General features: G+C 48.1%; 1 protein-coding gene across 3 annotated transcripts in view; it reads right to left on the minus strand.

The window, feature by feature from the left end:
* LOC121569264 (phospholipid-transporting ATPase IB) overlaps positions 1–26,231 on the minus strand; it is a 115,077-nt gene extending 88,846 nt beyond the window's left edge. The window contains exons 1-2 of one of the 3 annotated variants that reach the window (XM_041880070.2): positions 26,009–26,231; positions 5,898–6,042 (exon numbers count right to left, since the gene is read on the minus strand). In XM_041880070.2, coding sequence (XP_041736004.1) covers positions 5,898–6,042; positions 26,009–26,051 — 188 coding nt within the window. In that variant the 5' untranslated portion in view covers positions 26,052–26,231. Of the gene's footprint in view, positions 1–5,897; positions 6,043–6,695; positions 7,116–25,720 lie in introns of those variants that run through there. The other 2 variants (XM_041880069.2, XM_041880071.2) reach the window with 2 other exon arrangements.
* Positions 26,232–26,374: the final 143 nt, after the last annotated feature.

Here is a 26,374-nt window from a genome sequence, read left to right on the forward strand (position 1 = left end):
AACTCAGCATTCTTTGTCCTCCAAACACGACGAGTTGAGTTTTTACCAAAAAGTTATATTTTGGTTTCATCTGACCATATGACATTCTCCCAATCCTCTTCTGGTTCATCCAAATGCACTCTAGCAAACTTCAGACGGGCCTGGACATGTACTGGCTTAAGCAGGGGGACACGTCTGGCACTGCAGGATTTGAGTCCCTGGCGGTGTAGTGTGTTACTGATGGTAGGCTTTGTTACTTTGGTCCCAGCTCTCTGCAGGTCATTCACTAGGTCCCCCTGTGTGGTTCTGGGATTTTTGCTCACCGTTCTTGTGATCATTTTGACCCCACGGGGTGAGATCTTGCGTGGAGCCCCAGATCGAGGGAGATTATCAGTGGTCTTGTATGTCTTCCATTTCCTAATAATTGTTCCCACAGTTGATTTCTTCAAACCAAGCTGCTTACCTATTGCAGATTCAGTCTTCCCAGCCTGGTGCAGGTCTACAATTTTGTTTCTGGTGTCCTTTGACAGCTCTTTGGTCTTGGCCATAGTGGAGTTTGGAGTGTGACTCTTTGAGGTTGTGGACAGGTGTCTTTTATACTGATAACAAGTTCAAACAGGTGCCATTAATACAGGTAATGAGTGGAGGACAGAGGAGCCTCTTAAAGAAGAAGTTACAGGTCTGTGAAAGCCAGAAATCTTGCTTGTTTGTAGGTGACCAAATACTTATTTTCCACCATAATTTGCAAATAAATTAATTTAAAATCCTACAATGTGATTTTCTGGAATTATTTTTCTCAATTTGTCTGTCATAGTTGACGTGTACCTATGATGAAAATTACAGGTCTCTCTCATCTTTTTAAGTGGGAGAATTTGCACAATTGGTGGCTGACTAAATACTTTTTTCCCCCACTGTATGAATACTATGTGATTCTGTAGCAGCTGGCAAAGTTACTGCCTTCTGTTTTGACTTCGTACACTCCTCTCAGGCTGATGTTTAGAGAACATTGAGTACTGTCTGATTAGAATTTAAAGGGCCTGTCTCCAAGAGCTGCATGTTGCAACTTGCAATTGAACTGAAATGATTTTGATTGATGTTATCAACGACTACTCTCCTTTTTGTTCAACTGGAAATTCCTGTTACAGGCAGCAAAACATAACCGGATCTGGTAGCACTTTACTTGATATCCAGCGTCATAACCATGTCATACTATGGTCATAAAACTGTCATGAAACATTTAGACCTGTTGTGACATATATTGCGTTAGTCTATGGCTGGTTATGACACCTACATAAGAGTGTCAAAACCCACAAAACCTACCACACAAGGCAAAACATTCCATTACACCATAGCCTACGTGTCAACAGTATGTTTAAGTTATATAACATTTTCTGAAATTGACCATATTAAATGATCATTGTAATTAAACACACATTGATGTCAGACATGCACCTACCCCAATGCTCTGTTTCTGATAACTGGGATGAATGCAGGGGCAGAACAAGACACCCTCTTTGTGACTGATGACTGACATAAGGGCATGTGCCTGGATAGGCCTATCTGGCTTATATGATTATGATGGTCATAACGCTTCTTGACAGTGTCATAAAGTGCATTTTCTTAGTCCAAGTAAAGTGACACAGGATGGTCATAATGCCTCTTGACAGTGTCATAAAGTGTATTTTCTTAGTCCAAGTTAAATGACACAGGATGGTCATAATGCTTTATCACAGTGCCATAAAGTGTATTTTCTACAAGTTATAAAATAAATAAAAACATGACTGTAAAGAATTCATTACAACAACAACAAAGAACTTAAGAAACAAACTTTCAAACGAAAGGAAACTTCTTGGCAGGGAAAAAATACATTTGAATAAATGTGGGTTTTGACACTCTTATGTAGGTGTCATAACCAGCCATAAAATAATGCAATATGTCACAACATGTGTAAATATATGGGTCATTGACCATTTATGACAGGTTTTGACAAGTTATGTCAGCTGTTATGACATGTTATGACATGGTTATGACCATGGCATAACGCGTTATGATGCTGGATGTCAAGTAAAGTGTTACCAAGGATCTATTATGGGCTGCACACCTTCACACCCCCGCAAATGGACCGAACCTCACTATTCAAAGCTTTATATTTAGCCAAACCTCCTAAATAGGGGTGTATGAGGCCTTGGAAGGCTCACCTTGTCAGTCAATCACCTGTATTGATCAGACAACAACAATCATTAGCATTGATAATAGCCAGCAGCTATAAGAGCTTTTTGAGAGACAATAATAAATATATCAGCCTTCCCTTCAGGGTCCATCTTTATCCTGGCCATTATAGCTAACTCAAGGGTGTGTTAATGTGTGTTTGTGTGTGTGTGTGTGTGTGTGTGTGTGTGTGTGTGTGTGTACGAGAGTATCTAAATCCTCCATCATATGTAAATCTCCTTGGAGACGAGCCCACAGTCACACACAAAGACCAGGATATCAAATACCAGACGTAACAGCAGCTGCTGAACCGGATACACACACATGCACACGTGCACACACACATACACACCTTTTTCTGGTATCTCAGTGTGTTGAGATAAACACATCTGATCCACCCGTTAAAGTTGCTTTTATCTAATCTAACAGACAAATGATACCACAGACACACACTAGTTCTGTCATAAATGAGTTGGTTGCTAGTGTTCGCTGTGTAGACAGGAAATGCAGTTTGAATTGATAATGTGGCCATGTAATTGTGATGGTAATGCTCGTATGATATTAGGGCAGCTTGTGGTTGTGATAATTACAGTATATTGACATGTGACAGAAGCTATGGTGGTTGTCTGAGTGTTACTGCGGTTACTGTGTTTGATAATGAGTTATGATTGCCCCTAGAGGCTGATCTATGGTCAGTTTTTACATTTCTTCCCTAATGGTTAAGGTTAGGAAACTGCCGAGTTTAAGCTGATTCTAGAGCTGTGCCTAGGGACACCATCTACATCAAGTATTTGTTAATGGTGGTTGTGTTGCTGTGGCGACTGATTGACAGGTGTAGGAGATTTTCACTCATGCACAGGGTCACAGAGACACAGGGACACAGGGACACAGAGACACAGGGACACAGGGACACAGAGACACAGGGACACAGAGACACAGGGACACAGGGACACAGAGACACAGGGACACAGGGACACAGAGACACAGGGACACAGAGACACAGGGACACAGGGACACAGAGACACAGGGACACAGGGACACAGAGACACAGAGACACAGAGACACAGGGACACAGAGACACAGGGACACAGAGACAGGGACACAGAGACAGGGACACAGGGACACAGAGACACAGGGACACAGAGACACATAGACAGATAGACACAGGGACACAGAGACACAGGGACACAGGGACACAGAGACACAGGGACACAGAGACAGGGACACAGAGACAGGGACACAGGACACAGAGACACAGAGACACAGGGACACAGGGACACAGAGACACAGGGACACAGAGACAGGGACACAGGGACACAGGACACAGGGACACAGGGACACAGAGACACAGGGACACAGGGACACAGAGACACAGGGACACAGAGACACAGAGACAGGGACACAGAGACAGGGACACAGGACCACAGAGACACAGGGACACAGGGACACAGGGATACAGGGATACAGGGACACAGGGACACAGGGCTGTGAATAAAACATGTAGTGAAGGCAGAGAAGAAGTGGTGGAAGAGGAACATAGAAGAGGAGAGGGGATCAGAGCTATAGGAACTTAATCTCAGATTAATCAATAGGAGCAGTGAAGCCATAAAACACAAAGCACAGACATACACATGGCATGTCTCCAGAGCCAGACTGTCCAATCACTGGCCAAGAAAAGGCCTGGTGATCCAATAAGACAATTTGACGAAGGCCCACCTTAATCTCATTAACGGACCTGAAATTGGCCCCTATCAGAGCAGAATGTAATCTCCTGACAGTAAAGACAGATCGATGAGGTGTATTTGCCGACTGACGACAGGCTTCGACGCACGTAACTAGGACCTGATGGATTCTATAGGCGCCAGGGTAATGTTCAGGAGAGCATAGCCTCCTAAATGTTCCAGATAGAGGGGAATTGTAGGGCATATAGAGCAAACATGATGTCCTATTCTACATAAGAGAAGCATAACTATTCTATTTGTATTTCTATCTGAACATTCTGACATTGCTGCACACCACTGAACTCAACACTATCTCCTCAAGCCAACATAAATACGTTGAGGGGTAATAACAAATGTAAACAATCCATTGGTACCCTGGTGGTGTGAAGTTGAACCAAACCACAATACTACTGGTCTGCAAGGATATACGACTTCACATTTATAGCTCCAGTGTCGTCGTCACCATCGAATATGCAGCCGACAGCTGGGGGAGTGTTTGTAAAAGAGATTCCCCACAGATGGAGATTCCATTTGGGCCCTACCCATAACCCTGCCCATGAGAGATAGCCAGTAGCCACACACCAAAACATTCACCAACTGGTTGTGAATGTTGTCGCTTTAGAGACTGGATTTGTTTAGGCTAGATCCCCTGCTTTCCAGGGTTGGGAACAATTACATTTCAATTCCAGTCAATTCAGAAAGTAACCCAAATTCTAATTCCAATTTTTCCTCATTAAAAAGCATTGAAGATAATTGTAATTGTAATTTCAGTGTACTTCCTGAATTTACTGGAATTTAAATGGAATTGACCCCAACCCTGCTGTTTCCCAGTCTACCAAATTGAAAGTAGGCCTACAATACAAATGTATTGTGTTTAATTGAAGCCAAAACTCTGTCTCCAACTAGGCTTTTGGCATTTCGGAATGAGTATCCATTTTAAAATGTAGTATGAGAAGGTTGTTTGCTTCATCTGGTCAGGACAGCACAGAGTAACATGACCAGTGACCACACTGGGATCATACAGTAGATCTTGTTAGATTTGGGGATATTTTTCCTGAGCAAAACAAATTCCCTTCAAACTTTGGAAACTGTTCTATTCTATTTAATTTCAAGCTAGGCTACTTAATGTCTACCATTACTACCTGAAGCAGTTCTATTAACTCTCTGTAGTTACTTTTCTTTCAGTGCCTGCTTAAAAAATACTGGAGTCATTATTGATTAAAGAGATAGTTCCCCCAAATTACAAAATGACACATTGGTTTCCTTAACCTGTAAGCAGTCTATGGACAAGGTATGACAGCAATTAATGCTTTGGTTTAGTTTCCCTGACACTGTTTCCATATGCTAACATTTTAGCATTTGTAGCACAAATCCCATTCAAGTCATGGGACCAGTATTAGCATTTTTTGCGCATCATGTCCAAATCAACCGAAAGTATCTAAAATTGATTGTGAAGTTCAACAAAGTCATTTATAGATGTTTTGATATGATGTGCGAAAAATGCTAATATTGTTCACATGACAGTAGCCTAAATGTTCATGTCAAGCACTTTCCCCAGACTCACTAACAGGGGAGTCTTAAAACAACAACCCTTTGATGCCTTTCTCCAGTCATTGGATGTCATTGAATACATAATTGATGATAATTTACTGTTCCATAAATGGCCCATTATCTCCTATAGCCTATCAATAATTTAAAAAAATATATAATAAAAAAATTGTAAAGTGGTTATCCCACTGGCTATAAGGTGAATGCACCAATTTGTAAGTCGCTCTGGATAAGAGCGTCTGCTAAATGACGTAAATGTAATGTAAATGTATCTCAAAAACTATTTAACAAAAACAAAATGAAAATAAGAAAACAAATTCCTAAAACAATAAACAAACTATATTGTAGGCAATCATAATATCACAATACGTCTGGAAAGACAATTGAAGTCTCTATTCAGGGACTTGATGATAATGATGCTGTAGCCAGATGAAATCTTACCTGACATGGTTATCACAGAATTTAGTGTTCTGAGGTTGGTTGAGCAGAATCGTCCGCGCCGTGGCATCTATTGGATCCGCCTGAGAAGTAGTCCCGGACATCTCATCATCTGCCTTGCGGTAGCCGGCAGATGAGCAAGAGGGTCCTGCACCGTTCGATTGATGGGAGAAAGGTGAAGGTGAGTAAGTGTGTGTGGGAGACAGAGACATAAGAGACGTGGTTTACAGTTAAAAAGTGGAGGGCAGAAACAACGGGTAGGTAGGGCTAACTGTATGCTGATGTAAGCTGGCGGAGTGGCGGTCGATGTCAATGACGTCCCGTCCCCCCCCTCCCCATTCCAAACAGCCCCTCTTCTTTCAGTGCGTTCTCGCCTCGCTCGATGCTATTGCTCCATCACCAATACACACACAAGCCGCTCAACGCCCACGGGACCCCCTGTATAGAATGTGCTGAGGGATGCACAATGGTCAAACAAACAACGTGGGTTTGACTCCTTTTATCGTTGCGGAAACCTTGTGTATTTGTTTATCTAACACCAGGGGGACTTGTTACATCGTCCTATGTGCGCACAGAGCACCTGCATTATCACCCAAGAGAACCTGATCCGACGCTGCACTGCTTCCCTACTGGGTCCCCCCTCTTTTGTAGTTTCCTCGTTTAAAATCAAGGCGAAGCTGCGATCAGCACGACTTGCACACACACTGAGAGTCGGAGGAACATTTTCCATCATCGGGCTGCGCTAAATAATGGAGGTGGGAGAGAAAGGCAAGCAGGTCTGGACGTGACGGAATAGTTTACCCAGCTGACACAACGAGCCCCGGCGAGAACAGATGGAGCACGCCAGTCACTCGTCTCCTTTCCCTCGGCCTCGCTGTCGGGTAAGCTCCCGACTCCTGGTTGTGAGAATATCCCAAGCCCACAGACCTCCACCGCCTCCGTTTCATCGGGCCGACTCTAATGGTCTAGAAAAGGCTTTTTCTCGGCGTGGCTCTTAATAATTGTCTCCCTGCAACAAGGTTAGATGATGCTCCTACACCAGACAACGACCCCAGTCTCCGGTGGAGCCTTGACTACGGGTGTTCACATCTAAGGGCGGGCTGAGGGCTTCGGATTTAAAGGGACAGTAGCCCCATGAACGAGGCTGGTATAGTGTCTGCTGTCTGACACTTTTTTGCAGGCTCGTTTTACCAGTTTATATTACGCTTGTAAGGGGACGCGTCATCCATCAAGAGATCACGTTCCTCAGTTTCCCACACTGTTTTCTGGGGCCTTATGAGATTCAGTCACTACATTCACTATTCAGAGAAGGCTATATGAAATCATAGGCACAAACTGCAATATTGGCTCTACTGCAGCTCAATTTCTAACTCACTTCAGGTTCTACTCCAAACTTCACCAGCAATACAATTAGCAATCAATTCTTACAAGATTGGGCCCTGTCTGGATCGCATTGTGGGGCTGAAATTGAAAACATCCATCATTATTCCATCAATAATTCAGAAAAAGAATAAGAGCCAGCAGAGCTTTGGAGGGTCGATGTCCCTCTGTATTGAATCAGTCAGAATAGGGTGTTGGTTTCCCCAGAGAGGCCTATCAATGGGCCACAGCCAACATGGACAGAACCTTGGCCCCTGAGTTCTACAACCATATATTTCAATCTAATAACATTACGAAGTTATTTCTGTATATAGCCTCTGTCAAATGACTAGGCTGAAATGGCCCGGTTGAAAGCAGAACAGCTGTTCATTAAAGCCCCTGATAGCATCACTATTCATGCACATCCTGTTTTCCACTGGAATGGGGACAGAGTAGTGGAGATAACAGTAAGGTCTTGTCAGGCAGATCAGGTAAGCATCCAGCGTGCAGGAAGGGACATTAGAACCACATACAGGTGCCACAGTATGTGCAGGCTTAAAGCCAATTTATCCTTGATCAGTAGATGTGGTCGGAGGCTCCGTATGGAGGGTGTGACGCAATTGTGGAGCCTCCGGAGGCTTGCAGAGGCCAAATTGAGCTCCGTACCACATCGCCTTGCGCCTCCCAAATGTTGTAACAATGCGGAGGGCTCCGTAGAGCTCCGCATTGACATGATTGGTTGACGGTAGGTGGGGGCGGGAGGTCCTGTATAAACACAAACTTACTTCCTTGACAACTTCCTTCACAACAGCTCTGCTCAACAGCTCTACGCTGCACCGTGAAGTGCAATACGTATGAATGCCCTGACTTCTGCAGAGGCCATATCACCGTAAATGCTTCACGGCCAATGCAGATGTCAGATTGACCATGCAGCACCTTTTAGGATACGTTGAATTAGGTGCTAGAGCTGGTCTGGAACAAAATCCTGCACACATAGTGGACATCCAGGGCCAGATTTTCCAACCCCTCATAAAGATTCATGCAGGGAACCTCCTGGTCGTCTGGGGACAGTTCAAGGAGACAGAAGGGGTCAAAGGTCATCTGAGAAAACTGATCACTGTGGTCACATTCCCCTGCTCAGAAGTTGCATGCACCAACCAATGGTTGCGTGCCACGTCATCACCTGTGCCATCGCATATGATGTGGTTAGCTGATACGTAAAATACCTATCCAGGCGTTTTAAGATCTGGCATGTGTCAGCAACACCTGAGCAGAGGAGCGCACCCTGTGTCTCCTCTCTTAGTGGGTTATTACCCAGTAACCAACAGGCCAATAAATCATCTATCTCACAGCTCATTGGGGAGAGAGAGGAGGAGAGGAGGTTGTGATCACGTAGGAGTGTACATTTTTAGCTGAGGATGCGCCAAGGTGAAAGACAATGGAGTGAAAACGGAATAAGACAGCTACAGGACTGGTTACATTATGATTAGGGCTGTCCCCGACTAAAATAAGTATTGGTCGAGTGAAAGTTGTCTGTTCTTTCGACCAGTCGATTGGTTGAAAAATGTTAACATGTATTTTTCCATATATAGACACACCCTATCTGTTTAATAAAATCAACTATGTATGCATTGAGCTTGTCTGATGCTTTAATAAGCGCTCTGTTTGATGAAATAAGACACACATGACTCAAGAGGGATCAAGATAACCAGAAGAAAAAACCTTAACCTGTCCTGACCATCCTCCTCCCGGTCCTACTGGCTTTCATTACTCTCCTACAGATGCCTGTAATAGGTTACACCACGAGTCAGCAAACTTTCTCATGTGGAATGCCAATTTATCTTACCATTTCTACCGAACTGTGTGCCAGTTATGGCTTTCATATGCACATTTTCGTGGAACAGTTTCATTTAATTTATAATAACATCTTCGTATCTCAAAATCATTGTCATGTGGTTAATCAAAATTCTATCCAAATCTAAATGAAAATGACACAAACCTAAAAAGTAACTTCTATTGCCATTGCCAACTACTGTATGTAAAATTTGCCTATAAAGCCAACAAATAAAAAGATTGCAGCCTGCAGGTAGAAAATATCCTGATAAAAATAAATATCCTATAAATCACATTGGCTATGCATGGCCTGTCTGCAACTAACTTGAAACATTATATCAACTATCAACTTGCTCGGGACAGACACAGCTGTATGCTATTTGCACAAGGGATAAGAAGTAATCCTATTTTATGATGTTTCCAATGGATCAGAGCATGACATTTTTCCCTTTTCACGCTGAGTGGTTATCAAAAGGGAGAGAGCTGGAAAGATTTTTCAAATACATTGAGGAACTATTGTCATTCTCAATGGATGTAAAAACAGACTTTGTTTGCTTGCTGTTTGAGGTGAAGAAAACACTACTTTGAGAAGCTCCACAGCTCATTAATGGTGGTGCGTTAAGCCAATCAGAAATACTATCAGATCCCCAAATGGGCACATTTATATGGCTATATTTGCACGCAGGCCAGGTAGCCTATAGGCCTACTTCTATTTGTAATCAGGTGCGCATCCTTACTCAACATTGACAGGAGCGCTCCAAACAAAAGTCAATGACTAAACTGACAAAACTCGTAAATGGAATGAAATAAACCAAAACGTACATCTTACAGGTGTAGCATTGGTTGTACGCTCTGCAAACAATGTATCCACTCCGACAATGAGAACGTAAAAGACTGGAATAATATTATATTGAATGTATTAACAGACATTACCATAACCAACCAAACAAACATTGTAGATTAGAAATTATAGGAATTAATGGTACATGTACTACTGGTGATATATGTAATGGGGAATTGATAGACTAACAATCAAACACAAACAATTCAAACAATGAAGTTATGAATCAATGAATGTGCACAAATTGGCGGTAGAGAGCGCATTCTGGAGAGAGACGTGCATTGTGCAACCACACTCCCCTTATTCTTGGACTGTGCCATCCCCACGGCCGCCGCAATGGATTAGTTCACTGAGATGGGCGCGAATAAGACAGGTGTGCCATAAAAATAAATAAATAAATAAATATAGGCTGTATATATATATATACACTGCTAAACAAAATAAAGGGAACACTTAAACAACACATCCTAGTTCTGAATGAATGAAATCATCTTATTAAATACTTTTTTCTTTACATAGTTGAATGTGTTGACAACAAAATCACACAAAAATTATCAATGGAAATCAAATTTATCAACCCATGGAGGTCTGGATTTGGAGTCACCCTCAAAATTAAAGTGGAAAACCACACTACAGGCTGATCCAACTTTGATGTAATGTCCTTAAAACAAGTCAAAATGAGGCTCAGTAGTGTGTGTGGCCTCCACGTGCCTGTATGACCTCACTACAACGCCTGGGCATGCTCCTGATGAGGTGGCGGATGGTCTCCTGAGGGATCTCCTCCCAGACCTGGACTAAAGCATCCGCCAACTCCTGGACAGTCTGTGGTGCAACGTGGCGTTGGTGGATGGAGCGAGACATGATGTCCCAGATGTGCTCAATTGGATTCAGGTCTGGGGAACGGGCGGGCCAGTCCATAGCATCAATGCCTTCCTCTTGCAGGAACTGCTGACACACTCCAGCCACATGAGGTCTAGCATTGTCTTGGTCTGGACACTACGCTGACAGACACAGCAAACCTTCTTGCCACAGCTCGCATTGATGTGCCATCCTGGATGAGCTGCACTACCTGAGCCACTTGTGTGGGTTGTAGACTCCGTCTCATGCTACCACTAGAGTGAAAGCACCGCCAGCATTTAAAAGTGACCAAAACATCAGCCAGGAAGCATAGGAACTGAGAAGTGGTCTGTGGTCACCACCTGCAGAACCACTTCTTTATTGGGGGTGTCTTGCTAATTGCCTATAATTTCCACCTGTTGTCTATTCCATTTGCACAACAGCATGTGAAATTTATTGTCAATCAGTGTTGCTTCCTAAGTGGACAGTTTGATTTCACAGAAGTGTGATTGACTTGGAGTTACATTGTGTTGTTTAAGTGTTCCCTTTATTTTTTTGAGCAGTGTATATATATATATATATATATATATACACACAGTGCATTCGGAAAGTATTCAGACCCCTTGACTTTTTCCACCTTTTGTTACATTACAGCCTTATTCTAAAATTGATTAAATTAAATGTTTTCCTCATCAATCTACACACAATACCACATAATGACAAAGCGAAAACAGGTTTTTATATATTTTTTTTACATCAGACCCTTTACTTTGAGACTCGAAATTGAGCTCAGGTGCATCCTGTTCCCATTGATCATCCTTGAGATGTTTCTACAACTTGAATGGAGTCCACCTGTTGTAAATTCAATTGATTGGACATGATTTGGAAAGGCACACACCTGGCCTGAATGCCAAGCGTCACGTATATATGCTACTGCGACCCAAAAAAAATTCATCCCCCTCTCTTTGACTTTACTGTATACCTGCACTCTACCTCTCTCTTCCCACTCTCTCTCCCTCTCCTCTCTTCTCCACTCTACCTTTCATTCCTAGCAGTTCGATATTGGCCATCTCAGCAGCCTGTTCCAGCTCTGATTTATCCCTGATGGATCAATAGCTCTGTGTTCCTCCTCCCTGAGCAGATCAATGGCTCTGTGTTCCTTCTCCCTGAGCAGATCAATGGCTCTGTGTTCCTCCCTGAGAAGATCAATGGCTCTGTGTTTCTCCTCCCTGAGCAGATCAATGGCTCTGTGTTCCTCCTCCCTGAGCAGATCAATGGCTCTGTGTTCCTCCCTGAGAAGATCAATGGCTCTGTGTTTCTCCTCCCTGAGCAGATCAATGGCTCTGTGTTCCTTCTCCCTGAGCAGATCAATGGCTCTGTGTTCCTCCCTGAGAAGATCAATGGCTCTGTGTTTCTCCTCCCTGAGCAGATCAATGGCTCTGTGTTCCTTCTCCCTGAGCAGATCAATGGCTCTGTGTTCCTCCCTGAGAAGATCAATGGCTCTGTGTTCCTCCTCCCTGAGCAGATCAATGGCTCTGTGTTCCTCCTCCCTGAGCAGATCAATGGCTCTGTGTTCCTCCTCCCTGAGCAGATCAATAGCTCTGTGTTCCTCCTCCCTGAGCAGATCAATAGCTCTGTGTTCCTCCTCCCTGATGGATCAATGGCTCTGTGTTCCTCCTCCCTGATGGATCAATGGCTCTGTGTTCCTCCTCCCTGAGCAGATCAATGGCTCTGTGTTCCTCCTCCCTGAGCAGATCAATGGCTCTGTGTTCCTCCTCCCTGACGGATCAATGGCTCTGTGTTCCTCCTCCCTGATGGATCAATGGCTCTGTGTTCCTCCTCCCTGAGCAGATCAATGGCTCTGTGTTCCTCCTCCCTGAGCAGATCAATGGCTCTGTGTTCCTCCTCCTTGAGCAGATCAATGGCTCTGTGTTCCTCCTCCCTGATGGATCAATGGCTCTGTGTTCCTCCTCCCTGAGCAGATCAATAGCTCTGTGTTCCTCCTCCCTGAGCAGATCAATAGCTCTGTGTTCCTCCTCCCTGAGCAGATCAATAGCTCTGTGTTCCTCCTCCCTGATGGATCAAATGCTCTGTGTTCCTCCTCCCTGATGGATCACAAGCAGAAGCACCGACACCTCCGCAGCTCATTACTGATGCGCCGCGGTTGACTCAGCAGCTAACCCCTCCATGGGCTCAGTCAGTCACGCTATACAGCTACTACGACCAGAGCCTATATACAGCATACTAACCTGGCCCTGGGCAGGTGAAACAGACCAGAGCCCATATACAGCATACTAACCTGGCCCTGGGCTGGTGAAACAGACCAGAGCCCCTATACAGCATACTAACCTGGCCCTGGGCTGGTGAAACAGACCAGAGCCCATATACAGCATACTAACCTGGCCCTGGGCTGGTGAAACAGACCAGAGCCCCTATACAGCATACTAACCTGGCCCTGGGCAGGTGAAACAGACCAGAGCCCCTATACAGCATACTAACCTGGCCCTGGGCAGGTGAAACAGACCAGAGCCCCTATACAGCATACTAACCTGGCTCTGGGCAGGTGAAACAGACCAGAGCCCCTATACAGCATACTAACCTGGCCCTGGGCTGGTGAAACAGACCAGAGCCCCTATACAGCATACTAACCTGGCCCTGGGCAGGTGAAACAGACCAGAGCCCCTATACAGCATACTAACCTGGCCCTGGGCTGGTGAAACAGACCAGAGCCCCTATACAGCATACTAACCTGGCCCTGGGCTGGTGAAACAGACCAGAGCCCCTATACAGCATACTATCCTGGCCCTGGGCAGGTGAAACATACCAGAGCCCCTATACAGCATACTAACCTGGCCCTCGGCTGGTGAAACAGACCAGAGCCCCTATACAGCATACTAACCTGGCCCTGGGCTGGTGAAACAGACCAGAGCCCCTATACAGCCTGAACTCAAAACAAATCATATCAGGCCCGCAAGACCGGTAAAACTTTTCTCATCTTGATATACCCACACATGCAATCAACAATAAATAAAGTCATACCTGGGCAGATAAAGTCATGTCTTATCATCCCAGAAACACATAAATAGCTCAGTCAGACACAGCTAGGCTGTACTATACTGTACCCCTCTGTTCTGCCACCTTTTACCTGGTCCTGTGTTCCCTAGTCCTGTGTTCCCTGGTCCTGTGGTCCCTGGCCCTGTGTTCCCTGGTCCTGTGTTCCCTGGTCCTGTGCCAGCTTTTTATGGCTATAAAGCAAGGCGCTGTTCTGAATAATGGTTTGAGGGAGGCTGCATAATTCATCCTCTCTTTCTCCTGTATGGTTGGTGCCTCTGTGGCGCGGCCTGCCACCTCTCAGCAGACACCCTGCCTCTGTGGTGCGGCCTGCCACCTCTCAGCAGACACCCTGCCTCTGTGGCGCGGCCTGCCACCTCTCAGCAGACACCCTGCCTCTGTGGTGCGGCCTGCCACCTCTCAGCAGACACCCTGCCTCTGTGGCGCGGCCTGCCACCTCTCAGCAGACACCCTGCCTCTGTGGCGCGGCCTGCCACCTCTCAGCAGACACCCTGCCTCTGTGGCGCGGCCTGCCACCTCTCAGCAGACACCCTGCCTCTGTGGCGCGGCCTGCCACCTCTCAGCAGACACCCTGCCTCTGTGGCGCGGCCTGCCACCTCTCAGCAGACACCCTGCCTCTGTGGCGCGGCCTGCCACCTCTCAGCAGACACCCTGCCTCTGTGGCGCGGCCTGCCACCTCTCAGCAGACACCCTGCCTCTGTGGCGCGGCCTGCCACCTCTCAGCAGACACCCTGCCTCTGTGGCGCGGCCTGCCACCTCTCAGCAGACACCCTGCCTCTGTGGCGCGGCCTGCCACCTCTCAGCAGACACCCTGCCTCTGTGGCGCGGCCTGCCACCTCTCAGCAGACACCCTGCCTCTGTGGCGCGGCCTGCCACCTCTCAGCAGACACCCTGCCTCTGTGGCGCGGCCTGCCACCTCTCAGCAGACACCCTGCCTCTGTGGCGCGGCCTGCCACCTCTCAGCAGACACCCTGCCTCTGTGGCGCGGCCTGCCACCTCTCAGCAGACACCCTGCCTCTGTGGCGCGGCCTGCCACCTCTCAGCAGACACCCTGCCTCTGTGGCGCGGCCTGCCACCTCTCAGCAGACAACTCAGATGTCAGACTATAACTGCGGCTCCCTCAGCGCCTATTATACACCAGCAATTAGTCTGGCACTCAGCTTTGTGTATTAGACATCGCTATTGTGATGTCCACCGATTTAATGTGACAGTCGGATAGCGATGCTCAGTCAAAACCACAAACCAAAACAAGAAAAACAATCTGTACAACAGGCATACAAAGTCAGTCTAAAAACATGCAAACTACAAACTCAGACAGCCCACTTCAAGATCCCACCCTCTGAACACTTCTTGGTGAATCGGCCCCCCTGTCTCCCCGTGTTGATTCTTAGCCCCTCCCATTATGAGGTAAGGAAAGCATTACCTACGGAGGAGCGCCGTCTGACCGTCTGATCCCTACGAGGTGCCATGGCTGTCCCTGTTGCTAAGGTGACCTCTAGCCAGGTCGTTTACTTCCTGGTCAAGGTTGACCTGCAGGTCTGCTGGGGCGGCCAGTGGGTCCAGTTACCAAGGCGATGGAGTGAGCAATGAGTAGGGGAGTGAAAGCCTCTTTCCTACAGGACAAGCGGGGGTAGTAATCCTCTCAGTGTCTGCTCTGCAACTTCCCATACCTGCTAATCCATACACTGATAATCCTACAGGTGAGACCGGAGACTGCATAATACATTTATACCTAATCACATATACTGGACTGTTTACGCATGCACACACACACTTACACTCCCATACACACACTCCCACACACACACACTCCCATACACACACTCCCATACACACATTCACACAAAGCTAAAAACACAGTAGTACCCACTATTACAGTGGCAATGCATTTACACATGCAATGGCCCAACATGCAGTTAACTACACGCCCGCTCACCCTCTCACTCACTCTCCCCCAACCCAACACTCAACCCAAACACATGCATGCATCTTTGTGCATGCTTAACGCTTCGAACACAACGACTGCGTCCTTGCGTTTTGGTACACCAGAAGTACATTCATTTCCAATGGAACGCTGCGTTTGCCTTGCAGCATTGCGTTGCAGAGGCAGTTGCAGTGCGTTCTGTGTGGTGCATACGTTGGATTTATCGAACGTATGTGTCAAACTGTATGCGTAAACAGGTCGACAGAAATGGTAGCAGGAGGTGAATTTTGAACTTTTGTTGCGCACATGAGCAAGATGGCGCCGGAGGGGATGGCTGCCGTTTTATGGACTCTTAACCAACCATGCTATTTTGTATGTTTTTTCGCATTGTTTGTAACTTATTTTGTACATAATGTTGCTGCTACCGTCTTATGACCGAAAAGAGCTTCTGGACTTCAGAACAGCGATTACTCACCTTGAACTGGACTAATAATTTGTATTTAATGAGTCGAACGAGAGGGATTTGCTCCAGACACCCGACAGGGCCCTCATCCCCGTCATTCGCAGTAGAAAGAAAAGGAGATATCGCGGAAGGAGATCGGGGTGCTTGGTAAGGAGCCGGCGACGAGTGGCTAATCTGCCTTTGCCATCGATACTATTGGCCAATTTACAATCGCTTGATAATAAAGTGGACGAACTACAGGCACGAATATCCTACCAACGGGACATTAAACACTGTAATATCTTATGTTTCACAGAGTCGTGGCTGAACGACGACATGAATAACATACAGCTGGCGGGTTATACACTGTATCGGCAGGGTAGAACAGCAGCCTCTGGTAATACAAGGGTTGGTGGTCTATGTATATTTGTAAACAACAGCTGGTGCACGATATCTAAGGAAGTCTTGAGGTTTTGCTCGCCTGAGGTAGAGTATCTCATGATAAGCTGTAGACCACACTATCTACCAAGAGAGTTATCATCTATATTCTTCATAGCTGTCTATTTACCACCACAAACCGATGCTGGCACTAAGACTGCACTCAATGAACTGTATACGGCCATACGCAAACAGGAAAACGCTCATCCAGAGGTGGAGGCGCTCCTAGTGGCCGGGGACTTTAATGCAGGGAAACTTAAATCCGTTTTACCTCATTTCTACCAGCATGTTAAATGTGCAACCACAGGGAAAAAAACACTAGACCACCTTTACTCCACACACAGAGATGCGTACAAAGCTCTCCCTCTCCCTCCATTTGGCAAATCTGACCATAATTCTATCCTCCTGATTCCTGCTTACAAGCAAAAACTAAAGCAGGAAGCACCAGTGACTCGGTAAAAAAAAAAGTGGTCAGATGAAGCAGATGCTAAGCTACAGGACTGTTTTGCTAGCACAGACTGGAATATGTTCCGGGATTCTTCCGATGGCATTGAGTACACCACATCAGTCACTGGCTTCCCCACAGTGACTGTACGTACATACCCCAACCAGAAGCCATGGATTACAGGCAACATCCGCACTGAGCTAAAGGGTAGAGCTGCCGCTTTCAAGGAGCGGGACTATAACACGGACGCTTATAAGAAATCCCGCTATGCCCTCCGACGAACCATCAAACAGGCAAAGCGTCAATACAGGACTAAGGTCGAATCGTACTACACCGGCTCCGACGCTTGTCGGATGTGGCAGGGCTTGCAAACTATTACAGACTACAAAGGGAAGCACAGCCGCGAGCTGCCCAGTGACACAAGCCTACCAGACGAGCTAAATTACTTCTATGCTCACGTCGAGGCAAGTAACACTGAAACATGCATGAGAGCATCAGCTGTTCCAGACGAATGTGTGATCACGCTCTCCGTAGCCGATGTGAGTAAGACCTTTAAACAGGTCAACATTCACAAGGCCGCAGGGCCAGACGGATTACCAGGACGTGTACTGCGAGCATGCGCTGACCAACTGGCAAGTGTCTTCACTGACATTTTCAACCTCTCCCTGTCTGAGTCTGTAATACCAACATGTTTCAAGCAGACCACCATAGTCCCTGTGCCCAAGAACACTAAGGTAACCTGCCTAAATGACTACCGACCCATAGCACTCACATTTGTAGCCATGAAGTGCTTTGAAAGGCTGGTCATGGCTCACATCAACACCATTATCCCAGAAACCCTAGACCCACTCCAATTTGCATACCGCCCCAACAGATCCACAGATGATGCAATCTCTATTGCGCTCCACACTGCCCTTTCACACCTGGACAAAAAAAACACCTATGTGAGAATGCTATTCATTGACTACAGCTCAGTGTTCAACACCATAGTGCCCTCAAAGCTCATCACGAAGCTTAGGACCCTGGGTCTAAACACCTCCCTCTGCAACTGGATCCTGGACTTCCTGACAGGCCGCTCCCAGGTGGTAAGGGTAGGTAACAACACATCTGCCACGCTGATCCTCAACACGGGGGCCCCTCAGCGGTGCGTGCTCAGTCACCTCCTGTACTCCCTGTTCACTCATGACTGCATGGCCAGGCACGACTCCAACACCATAATTAAGTTTGCCGATGACACAACAGTGGTAGGCCTGATCACCGACAACGACGAGACAGCCTATAGGGAGGAGATCAGAGACCTGGCCGTGTGGTGCCAGGACAACAACCTCTCCCTCAACGTGATCAAGACAATGGAGATGATTGTGGACTACAGGAAAAAGAAGAGGACCGAGCACGCCCCCATTCTCATCGACACGGATGTAGTGGAGCAGGTTGAGAGCTTCAAGTTCCTTGGTGTCCACATCACCAACAAACTATCATGGTCCAAACACACCAAGACAGTCGTGAAGATGGCACGACAAAACCTATTCCCCCTAAGGAGACTGAAAAGATTTGGCATGGGTCCTCAGATCCTCAAAAGGTTCTACAGCTGCACCATCGAGAGCATCCTGACTGGTTGCATCACTGCCTGGTATGGCAACTGCTCGGCCTCCGACCGCAAGGCACTACAGAGGGTAGTGCGTATGGCCCAGTACATCACTGGGGCCAAGCTTCCTGCCATCCAGTACCTCTATACCAGGCGGTGTCAGAGACTCTAGCCACCCTAGTCATAGACTGTTCTCTCTGCTACCACACAGCAAGCGGTACCGGAGCGCCAAGTCTATGTCCAAGAGGCTTCTAAACAGCTTCTACCCCCAAGCCATAAGACACCTGAACATCTAATCAAATGGCTACCCAGACTATTTGCATTGCCCTCCCCCCTCTTTTACGCTGCTGCTACTCTCAATTGGCCCAGCGTCGTCCAGGGTAGGGGAGGGAATGGCTGGCAGGGATGTAGCTCAGTTGGTAGAGCATGGCGTTTGCAACGCCAGGGTTGTGGGTTCGATTCCCACGGGGGCCAGTATGAAAAATAAAACAATAATGTATGCGCTCACTAACTGTAAGTCGCTCTGGATAAGAGCGTCTGCTAAATGACTAAAATGTAAAATGTTATCTATGCATAGTCACTTTAATAACTCTACCTACAAGTACATATTACCTCAATTACCTCGACTAACCAGTGCCCCCGCACATTGACTAAAATGTGATTTGATTTGATTTGATGCTGCATACTATTTTGCGCAAAGACGCAGTCGGTGTGTTCAAAGCATAAGGCATACCATATGCATATGCATGGGACATAAGTAAGTGTGCTTTATTTACATCTATGTGACCATGTTATTGTGTGTGTTTTGTGTGTCTGTCGATATGTGTACTAGATCTTGCAGAGTGAATACATGGTGGTTAATACAGTGTGTGTATATGTGAAAGTATATCAAGTGTATTTACTACAAGCTCATGCAGTGACTGTACAGACAGGCAGACCAGCCTAGTCCAGCGGTCACAAGCCCTGGTCCTAGTTCAGTGGTCACCAGCCTTGTTCTAGTCCAGTGGTCACCAGCCCTGGTCCTAGTTCAGCGGTCACCAGCCCTGGTCCTAGTCCAGCGGTCACCAGCCCTGGTCCTAGTCCAGTGGTCACCAGCCTTGTTCTAGTCCAGTGGTCACCAGCCCTGGTCCTAGTTCAGTGGTCACCAGCCCTGGTCCTAGTCCAGCGGGCACCAGCCCTGGTCCTAGTCCAGTGGTCACCAGCCTTGTTCTAGTCCAGCGGTCATCAGCCCTGGTTCTAGTCCAGCGGTCACCAGCCCTGGTCCTAGTCCAGCGGTCACCAGCCCTGGTCCTAGTCCAGTGGTCACCAGCCTTGTTCTAGTCCAGCAGTCACCAGCCCTGGTCCTAGTCCAGCGGTCACCAGCCCTGGTTCTAGTCCAGTGGTCACCAGCGCTGGTCCTAGTCCAGTGGTCACCAGCCTTGTCCTAGTCCAGTGGTCACCAGCCTTGTCCTAGTCCAGTGGTCACCAGCCTTGTTCCAGCCCTGGTCCTAGTCCAGCGGTCACCAGCCCTGGTTCTAGTCCAGCGGTCACCAGCCCTGGTCCTAGTCCAGCGGTCATCAGCCCTGGTTCTAGTCCAGCGGTCACCAGCCCTGGTCCTAGTCCAGTGGTCACCAGCCTTGTTCTAGTCCAGCGGTCACCAGCCCTGGTCCTAGTCCAGCGGTCACCAGCCCTGGTTCTAGTCCAGTGGTCACCAGCGTTGGTCCTAGTCCAGTGGTCACCAGCCTTGTCCTTGTCCAGTGGTCACCAGCCTTGTCCTAGTCCAGTGGTCAACAGCCTTGTTCTAGTCCAGCGGTCACCAGCCTTGGTCCAAGTCCAGCGGTCACCAGCCCTGGTTCTAGTCCAGCGGTCACCAGCCCTGGTCCTAGTCCAGCAGTCACCAGCCCTGGTCCTAGTCCAGCGGTCACCAGCCCTGGTTCAAACCCTGGTCCTAGTCCAGTGGTCACCAGACTTGTTCTAGTCCAGCGGTCACCAGCCCTGGTCCTAGTCCAGCGGTCACCAGCCCTGGTCCTAGTCCAGTGGTCACCAGCCTTGTCCTAGTCCAATGGTCACCAGCCTTGTTCTAGTCCAGCGGTCACCAGCCCTGGTCCTAGTCCAGCGGTCACCAGCCCTGGTTCTAGTCCAGCGGTCAACAGCCCTGGTTCTAGTCCAGTGGTCACCAGCCTTGTTCTAGTCCAGCGGTCACCAGCCCTGGTCCTAGTCCAGCGGTCACCAGCCCTGGTTCTAGTCCAGCTGTCACCAGACCTGGTCCTAGTCCAGCGGTCACCAGCCTTGTCCTAGTCCAGTGGTCACCAGCCTTGTCCTAGTCCAGTGGTCACCAGCCTTGTTCTAGTCCAGTGGTCACCAGCCCTGGTCCTAGTTCAGTGGTCACCAGCCTTGTTCTAGTCCAGCGGTCACCAGCCCTGGTCCTAGTCCAGCGGTCACCAGCCCTGGTTCTAGTACAGCGGTCACCAGCCCTGGTCCTAGTCCAGCGGTCACCAGCCCTGGTCCTAGTTCAGTGGTCACCAGCCCTGGTCCTAGTCCAGTGGTCACCAGCCCTGGTCCTAGTCCAGCGGTCACCAGCCCTGGTCCTAGTCCAGTGGTCACCAGCCTTGTTCTAGTCCAGCGGTCACCAGCCCTGGTCCTAGTCCAGCGGTCACCATTCCTGGTTCTAGTCCAGTGGTCACCAGCACTGGTCCTAGTCCAGTGGTCACCAGCCTTGTCCTAGTCCAGTGGTCACCAGCCTTGTCCTAGTCCAGTGGTCACCAGCCTTGTTCTAGTCCAGCGGTCACCAGCCTTGTTCTAGTCCAGCGGTCACCAGCCCTGGTTCTAGTCCAGCGGTCACCAGCCCTGGTCCTAGTCCAGCGGTCACCAGCCCTGGTCCTAGTCCAGTGGTCACCAGCCCTGGTCCTAGTCCAGCGGTCACCAGCCCTGGTCCTAGTCCAGCGGTCACCAGCCCTGGTCCTAGTCCAGCGGTCACCAGCCATGGTTCTAGTCCAGCGGTCACCAGCCCTGGTCCTAGTCCAGCGGTCACCAGCCCTGGTCCTAGTCCAGCGGTCACCAGCCCTGGTCCTAGTCCAGTGGTCACCAGCCCTGGTCCTAGTCCAGCGGTCACCAGCCCTGGTTCTAGAGAGTAGTGTGCCTCTAGTATCAGGGTTAATGACCACCACTGTGCTCTAGTCCAGGGTTGAGGTCAAATCTCAATTGAAATTCACTCCTTCAATAGAATTGGCCCCGACCGCTGCTCTATCCGTTATAGGCTACTATTCCAGTGCATGCACCAGTGAACTCTAAGCAGTGGGGAGCACCAGCCAGGCCAGCCTGTGTAAGACAAGACTCCAACTCACTTTTGTCAAACCTGTCAGTGAGGCGGGAGCGCATGGCGGCCAGGCCGACGCCCAGCTCTGGGTCCAGGTGGTCAGGAGACTCCTCCTGCCTAATGGGAGTCAACACTAACTGCTCTGTGGGAGACAGAGATCAGGGAGCAAGCCACCAGCCGTGGGATGGGAGAGACAGAGATCAGGGAGCAGGCCACCAGCCGTGGGACGGAAGAGACAGAGATCAGGGAGCAGGCCACCAGCCGTGGGACGGGAGAGAACACAGAGATTCAGTAACGCAATGCCACTATTGGCTGGGCCGGCCACACATAACAACATGCGTGTGAGTAAGTAATCGATGTGTGTGTGTGTAGGAGTTCAGGTGTGAGTCTGGAAGAGGCAATTGACTGTGTGAGTGTGTTTCTACTTGTGTAGTCCTGTGTAGCTCAGTTGGTAGAGCATGGATTTTGCAATGCCAGGGTTGTGGGTTCGATTCCCATGGGGGCCAGTATGATTTTTTTAAATGTATGCACTCACTAACTGTAAGTTGCTCTGGATAAGAGCGTCTGCTAAATGACTAAAATGTAAAAAAATGAATGCTGTTGGAAAGTCGTTGACATTGTCTTGAGTCCCATTAAGGTTGTACAACTGTGGCCAACTGGTCTCATTGCTTTTCTGCAGCTCATTATTTTAGTTCCCTAGACTGACATGTCCATCCATAGAGACCATTAATTCCCCAAATGGTATCCTTAACAACCTTGCAGCCATGACAACCAGGAATTATACACTATATATACAAAAGTATGTGAACACCCCTTCAAATTAGTAGATTCGGCTATTCTAGCCACACCTGTTGCTGACAGGTGTACAAAATCGAGCACACAGCCATGCAATCTCCATAGCCAAACATTGGCAGTAGAATGGCCTTACTGAATAGCTCAGTGACTTTCAACGTGGCACCGTCATAAGATGCCACCTTTCCAACAAGTCAGTTCGTCAAATGTCTGCCCTGCTAGAGCTGCCCTGGTCAACTGGAAGTGCTGTTATTTTGAAGTGGAAACGTCTAGGAGCAACAACAGCTCAGCCGCGAAGTGGTAGGCCACACCTCACAGAACGGGCCCGCTGAGTGCTGAAGTGTGTAGTGCGTAAAAATCGTCTGTCCTCGGTTGCAACACTCACTACCGAGTTCCAAACTGCTTCATGAAATGGGTTTCCATGGCCTAGCAGCCGCACACAAGCCTAAGATCTCCATGCGCAATGCCAAGCCTCAGCTGGAGTGGTGTAAAGCTCGCCGCCATTGGACTCTGGAGCAGTGAAAATGCGTTCTCTGGAGTGATTAATCACATTTCACCATCTGGCAGTCCGACGGACAAATCTGGGTTTGGCAGATGCCAGGAGAATGCTACCTGCCCCAATGCAACTGTGCCACAATGCCAACTGTAAAGTTTGGTGGAGGAGGAATAATGGTCTGGGGCTGTTTTTCATGGTTCGGGCTAGGTCCCTTAGTTCCAGTGAAGGGAAATCTTAACGCTACAGCATACAATGATATTCTAGACGATTCTGTGCATCCCACTTTGTGGCAACAGTTTGGGGAAGGTCCTTTCCTGTTTCAGCATGACAATGCCCCCCTGCACAAAGCCAGGTCCATACAGAAATGGTTTGTCGAGATCGGTGTGGAAGAACTTGACTGGCCTGCACAGAGCCCTGACCTCAACCCCATCGAACACCATTGGGATGAATTGGAATGCCACCTCAGACACAGACAATAAACCTGATTTATCTCAATATATCTTTATACATGGTAAACAAACCACACTTCTATGGGGACTGTACACACACAGAATAGTAATGGGGCGACAGGTAGCCTGGCAGCTAGGATCGTTGGGCCAGTAACCGAAAGGGTGCTGGATCGAATCCCAGAGCCTTGAGCAAGGCAATTAACCCTAATTGCTCCAGGGTAGCATATCCCGCATCAGGCAGGATATTCAAAAAACACATTTCCATTTCACACCTCACACCTGTACAGGGTACACACTTGTACATACAGTGAAACAAGACTATATAAGCAACCCCTTATTATTATATAATCGTGAAGAACTGTCAACATCTCACTTAAATGTCACTGGGGGGTCTGTTAATAGGTCTATAGGGATAGTAAGAGTGTTTGTTCCCTGATGCATCTTCCTGTCTTGACTCCTGAGTCCTGACTGTCCTGATTAACCCAGAGTAAAAGTAATTTTCTGTCAATATCAGCTTTCCCTGGAGTCTGGACTGACTAACTCTCTCTCTCGCTCATGCTCTTTCTGGAACCTGTTGGAGGAAAAGCAGTCAGTCACACACACACACACACACACACACCAGCCACACAATGCACTTGTGCCAGTCACTCATGGTCATTCAGCCACGTGCATACCCTCTTCCAGGACAATCCCTCCAAAGCCCCAACTGGAGCATCGGCAAACACAAACTCATATTTGGCGGCATCACTGCCAAAACTGCCCCAGCGCCAGCTATCTCCCAAAACCCTGACCTCCTCCCTTCTAATCCCTGCAGCCTTGGCCCAAAACCTCCTCTGGCAGTCACTCCCTGACGCAGTCAAAATGCCAATAATCATGCTAGGATTTTCTGTGTGTGCATAGGCTAGAGTCCGTGGGTACAATTATTATGGGCTGTGTGGAGAGTGCTGTGCAAGGATGCTTTCTGCTGTCCCTGTAAACGCTAGAGGGCAAAAGTGCATCTGTGATGCTTTTTTTTCGGGGACAAAAGCGCATTGAGTAGGACCAAGCACTATTCTGCACCAGTATATAGGCCCAGACAACAGTGACTCTATTATGTAGCCTAAACTAGCACAGATTTGGTGTCCAACTGTCTGGGCCCTGCGTGACCTCAACAGGTGAGATGGCCTTCCCGCCAGGGGCTTTGAATAAGATCCCTTAGTCACGTGGCCTATAAATCATGACTGTGTTAAATAACGGGCTCCCACCGTGCCGAACTGTAGCCTACGTGCTGGGAATAAAGTATGTCCTATCCTGACAGTTTGCACCCCTCACACCATTAACCCATCACCCACGGAAAATAAAGCGATTCCGTGGACATGCAGGACGAGTGCGCGCACTGTTTATGGTTCGAACACACCGACTGCATCATTGCGTTTTGGCACACCAGAAGTACATTCATTTCCAATGGAACGCTGCGTTTGCCTTGCAGCATTGTGTTGCAGACGCTTTGAACACACAGACTGCATCATTGCGTTTTGGTACACCAGAAGTACATTAATTTCCAATGGAACGCTGCGTTTGCCTTGCAGTATTGCGTTGCAGAGGCAGTGCGTTCTGTGTGGTGCATATGTTGGATTTATCGAACCTATGCATCAAACTGTATGTGTAACGCTTTGAACGCTTTGAACACACTGACTGTGTCATTGCGCAAAATAGTATGCAGCATCATCTAGATATGTGTGCAACAAAAGTTCAACATTCACCTTCTGCTACCATTTCTGTCAACCCGTTTACGCATACAGTTTGACGCATAGGTTCGATAAATCCAACGTATGCACCACACAGAACGCACTGCAACTGCCTCTGCAACGCAATGCTGCAAGGCAAACGCAGCATTCCATTGGAAATGAATGTACTTCTGGTGTTCCAAAACACAAGGACGCAGTCGGTGTTTTCAAAGCGTATTCAGTTGAAGCGCTGCGCCCACATCCCGAGTCTGTCCATGCCAATAGAAGAACAGCCCTGTTGTTTGTACTCACTGTGTAGCCTATGACAGGGGTGAAAAGCAGCGCCAGGCTGCACGCTGCACCGCCCCCGTGCTGCAGTCCTGGGATCAACAAGGCCATCCCGACCCCTATAGTTCCAATAATATAGCCTAACGTACATATAGAATAGGACAGATTGCACATATTGTCAATAGAATCAATCAATCCGTCCTCTTCGCAATGTTTATTTCGCTGCCAGTTCGATCCCTATAGCTACCCATGGAGCTGTACTAGTTTACTGTAGACTACAGTACATGCGTCCGCCCCTCTAGTCAAGTTTACCTCCCTCGCTGTGGATCTTCTTCGATCCCCGGTTGAAGTACATCCTGATCTTGTGCGGGTCTGTATCGGGCTGGAAGAAGGCGTCCGGGGCGCTGGCATGCTCGTGGCTCACGGTCACAGCGGGGGAATGCGGGCCCGGGACAAGGCTTCATTCGCTGGGAGAAGAATCTTATTCGGTCTGTAGGACGAGGGACCGTGGTGGTTCAACTCAGCAGCTACGAGGGCGCGCATAGGAGACGACATGTGTTTGTTCGTGCGCGCGGCTTCGTCCTCAGCCAAACTCACCAAAAGGCTAATCCGTTGCATAAACGAGATACTCGTGTGAACCTCGTTCCTTCATCCTGACTCACTTTGCTTCAACTGGAC

This window comes from Coregonus clupeaformis, chromosome 7, assembly GCF_020615455.1.
Source record: "Coregonus clupeaformis isolate EN_2021a chromosome 7, ASM2061545v1, whole genome shotgun sequence".
In the NCBI taxonomy this organism is placed as follows: Eukaryota; Metazoa; Chordata; class Actinopteri; order Salmoniformes; family Salmonidae; genus Coregonus; species Coregonus clupeaformis.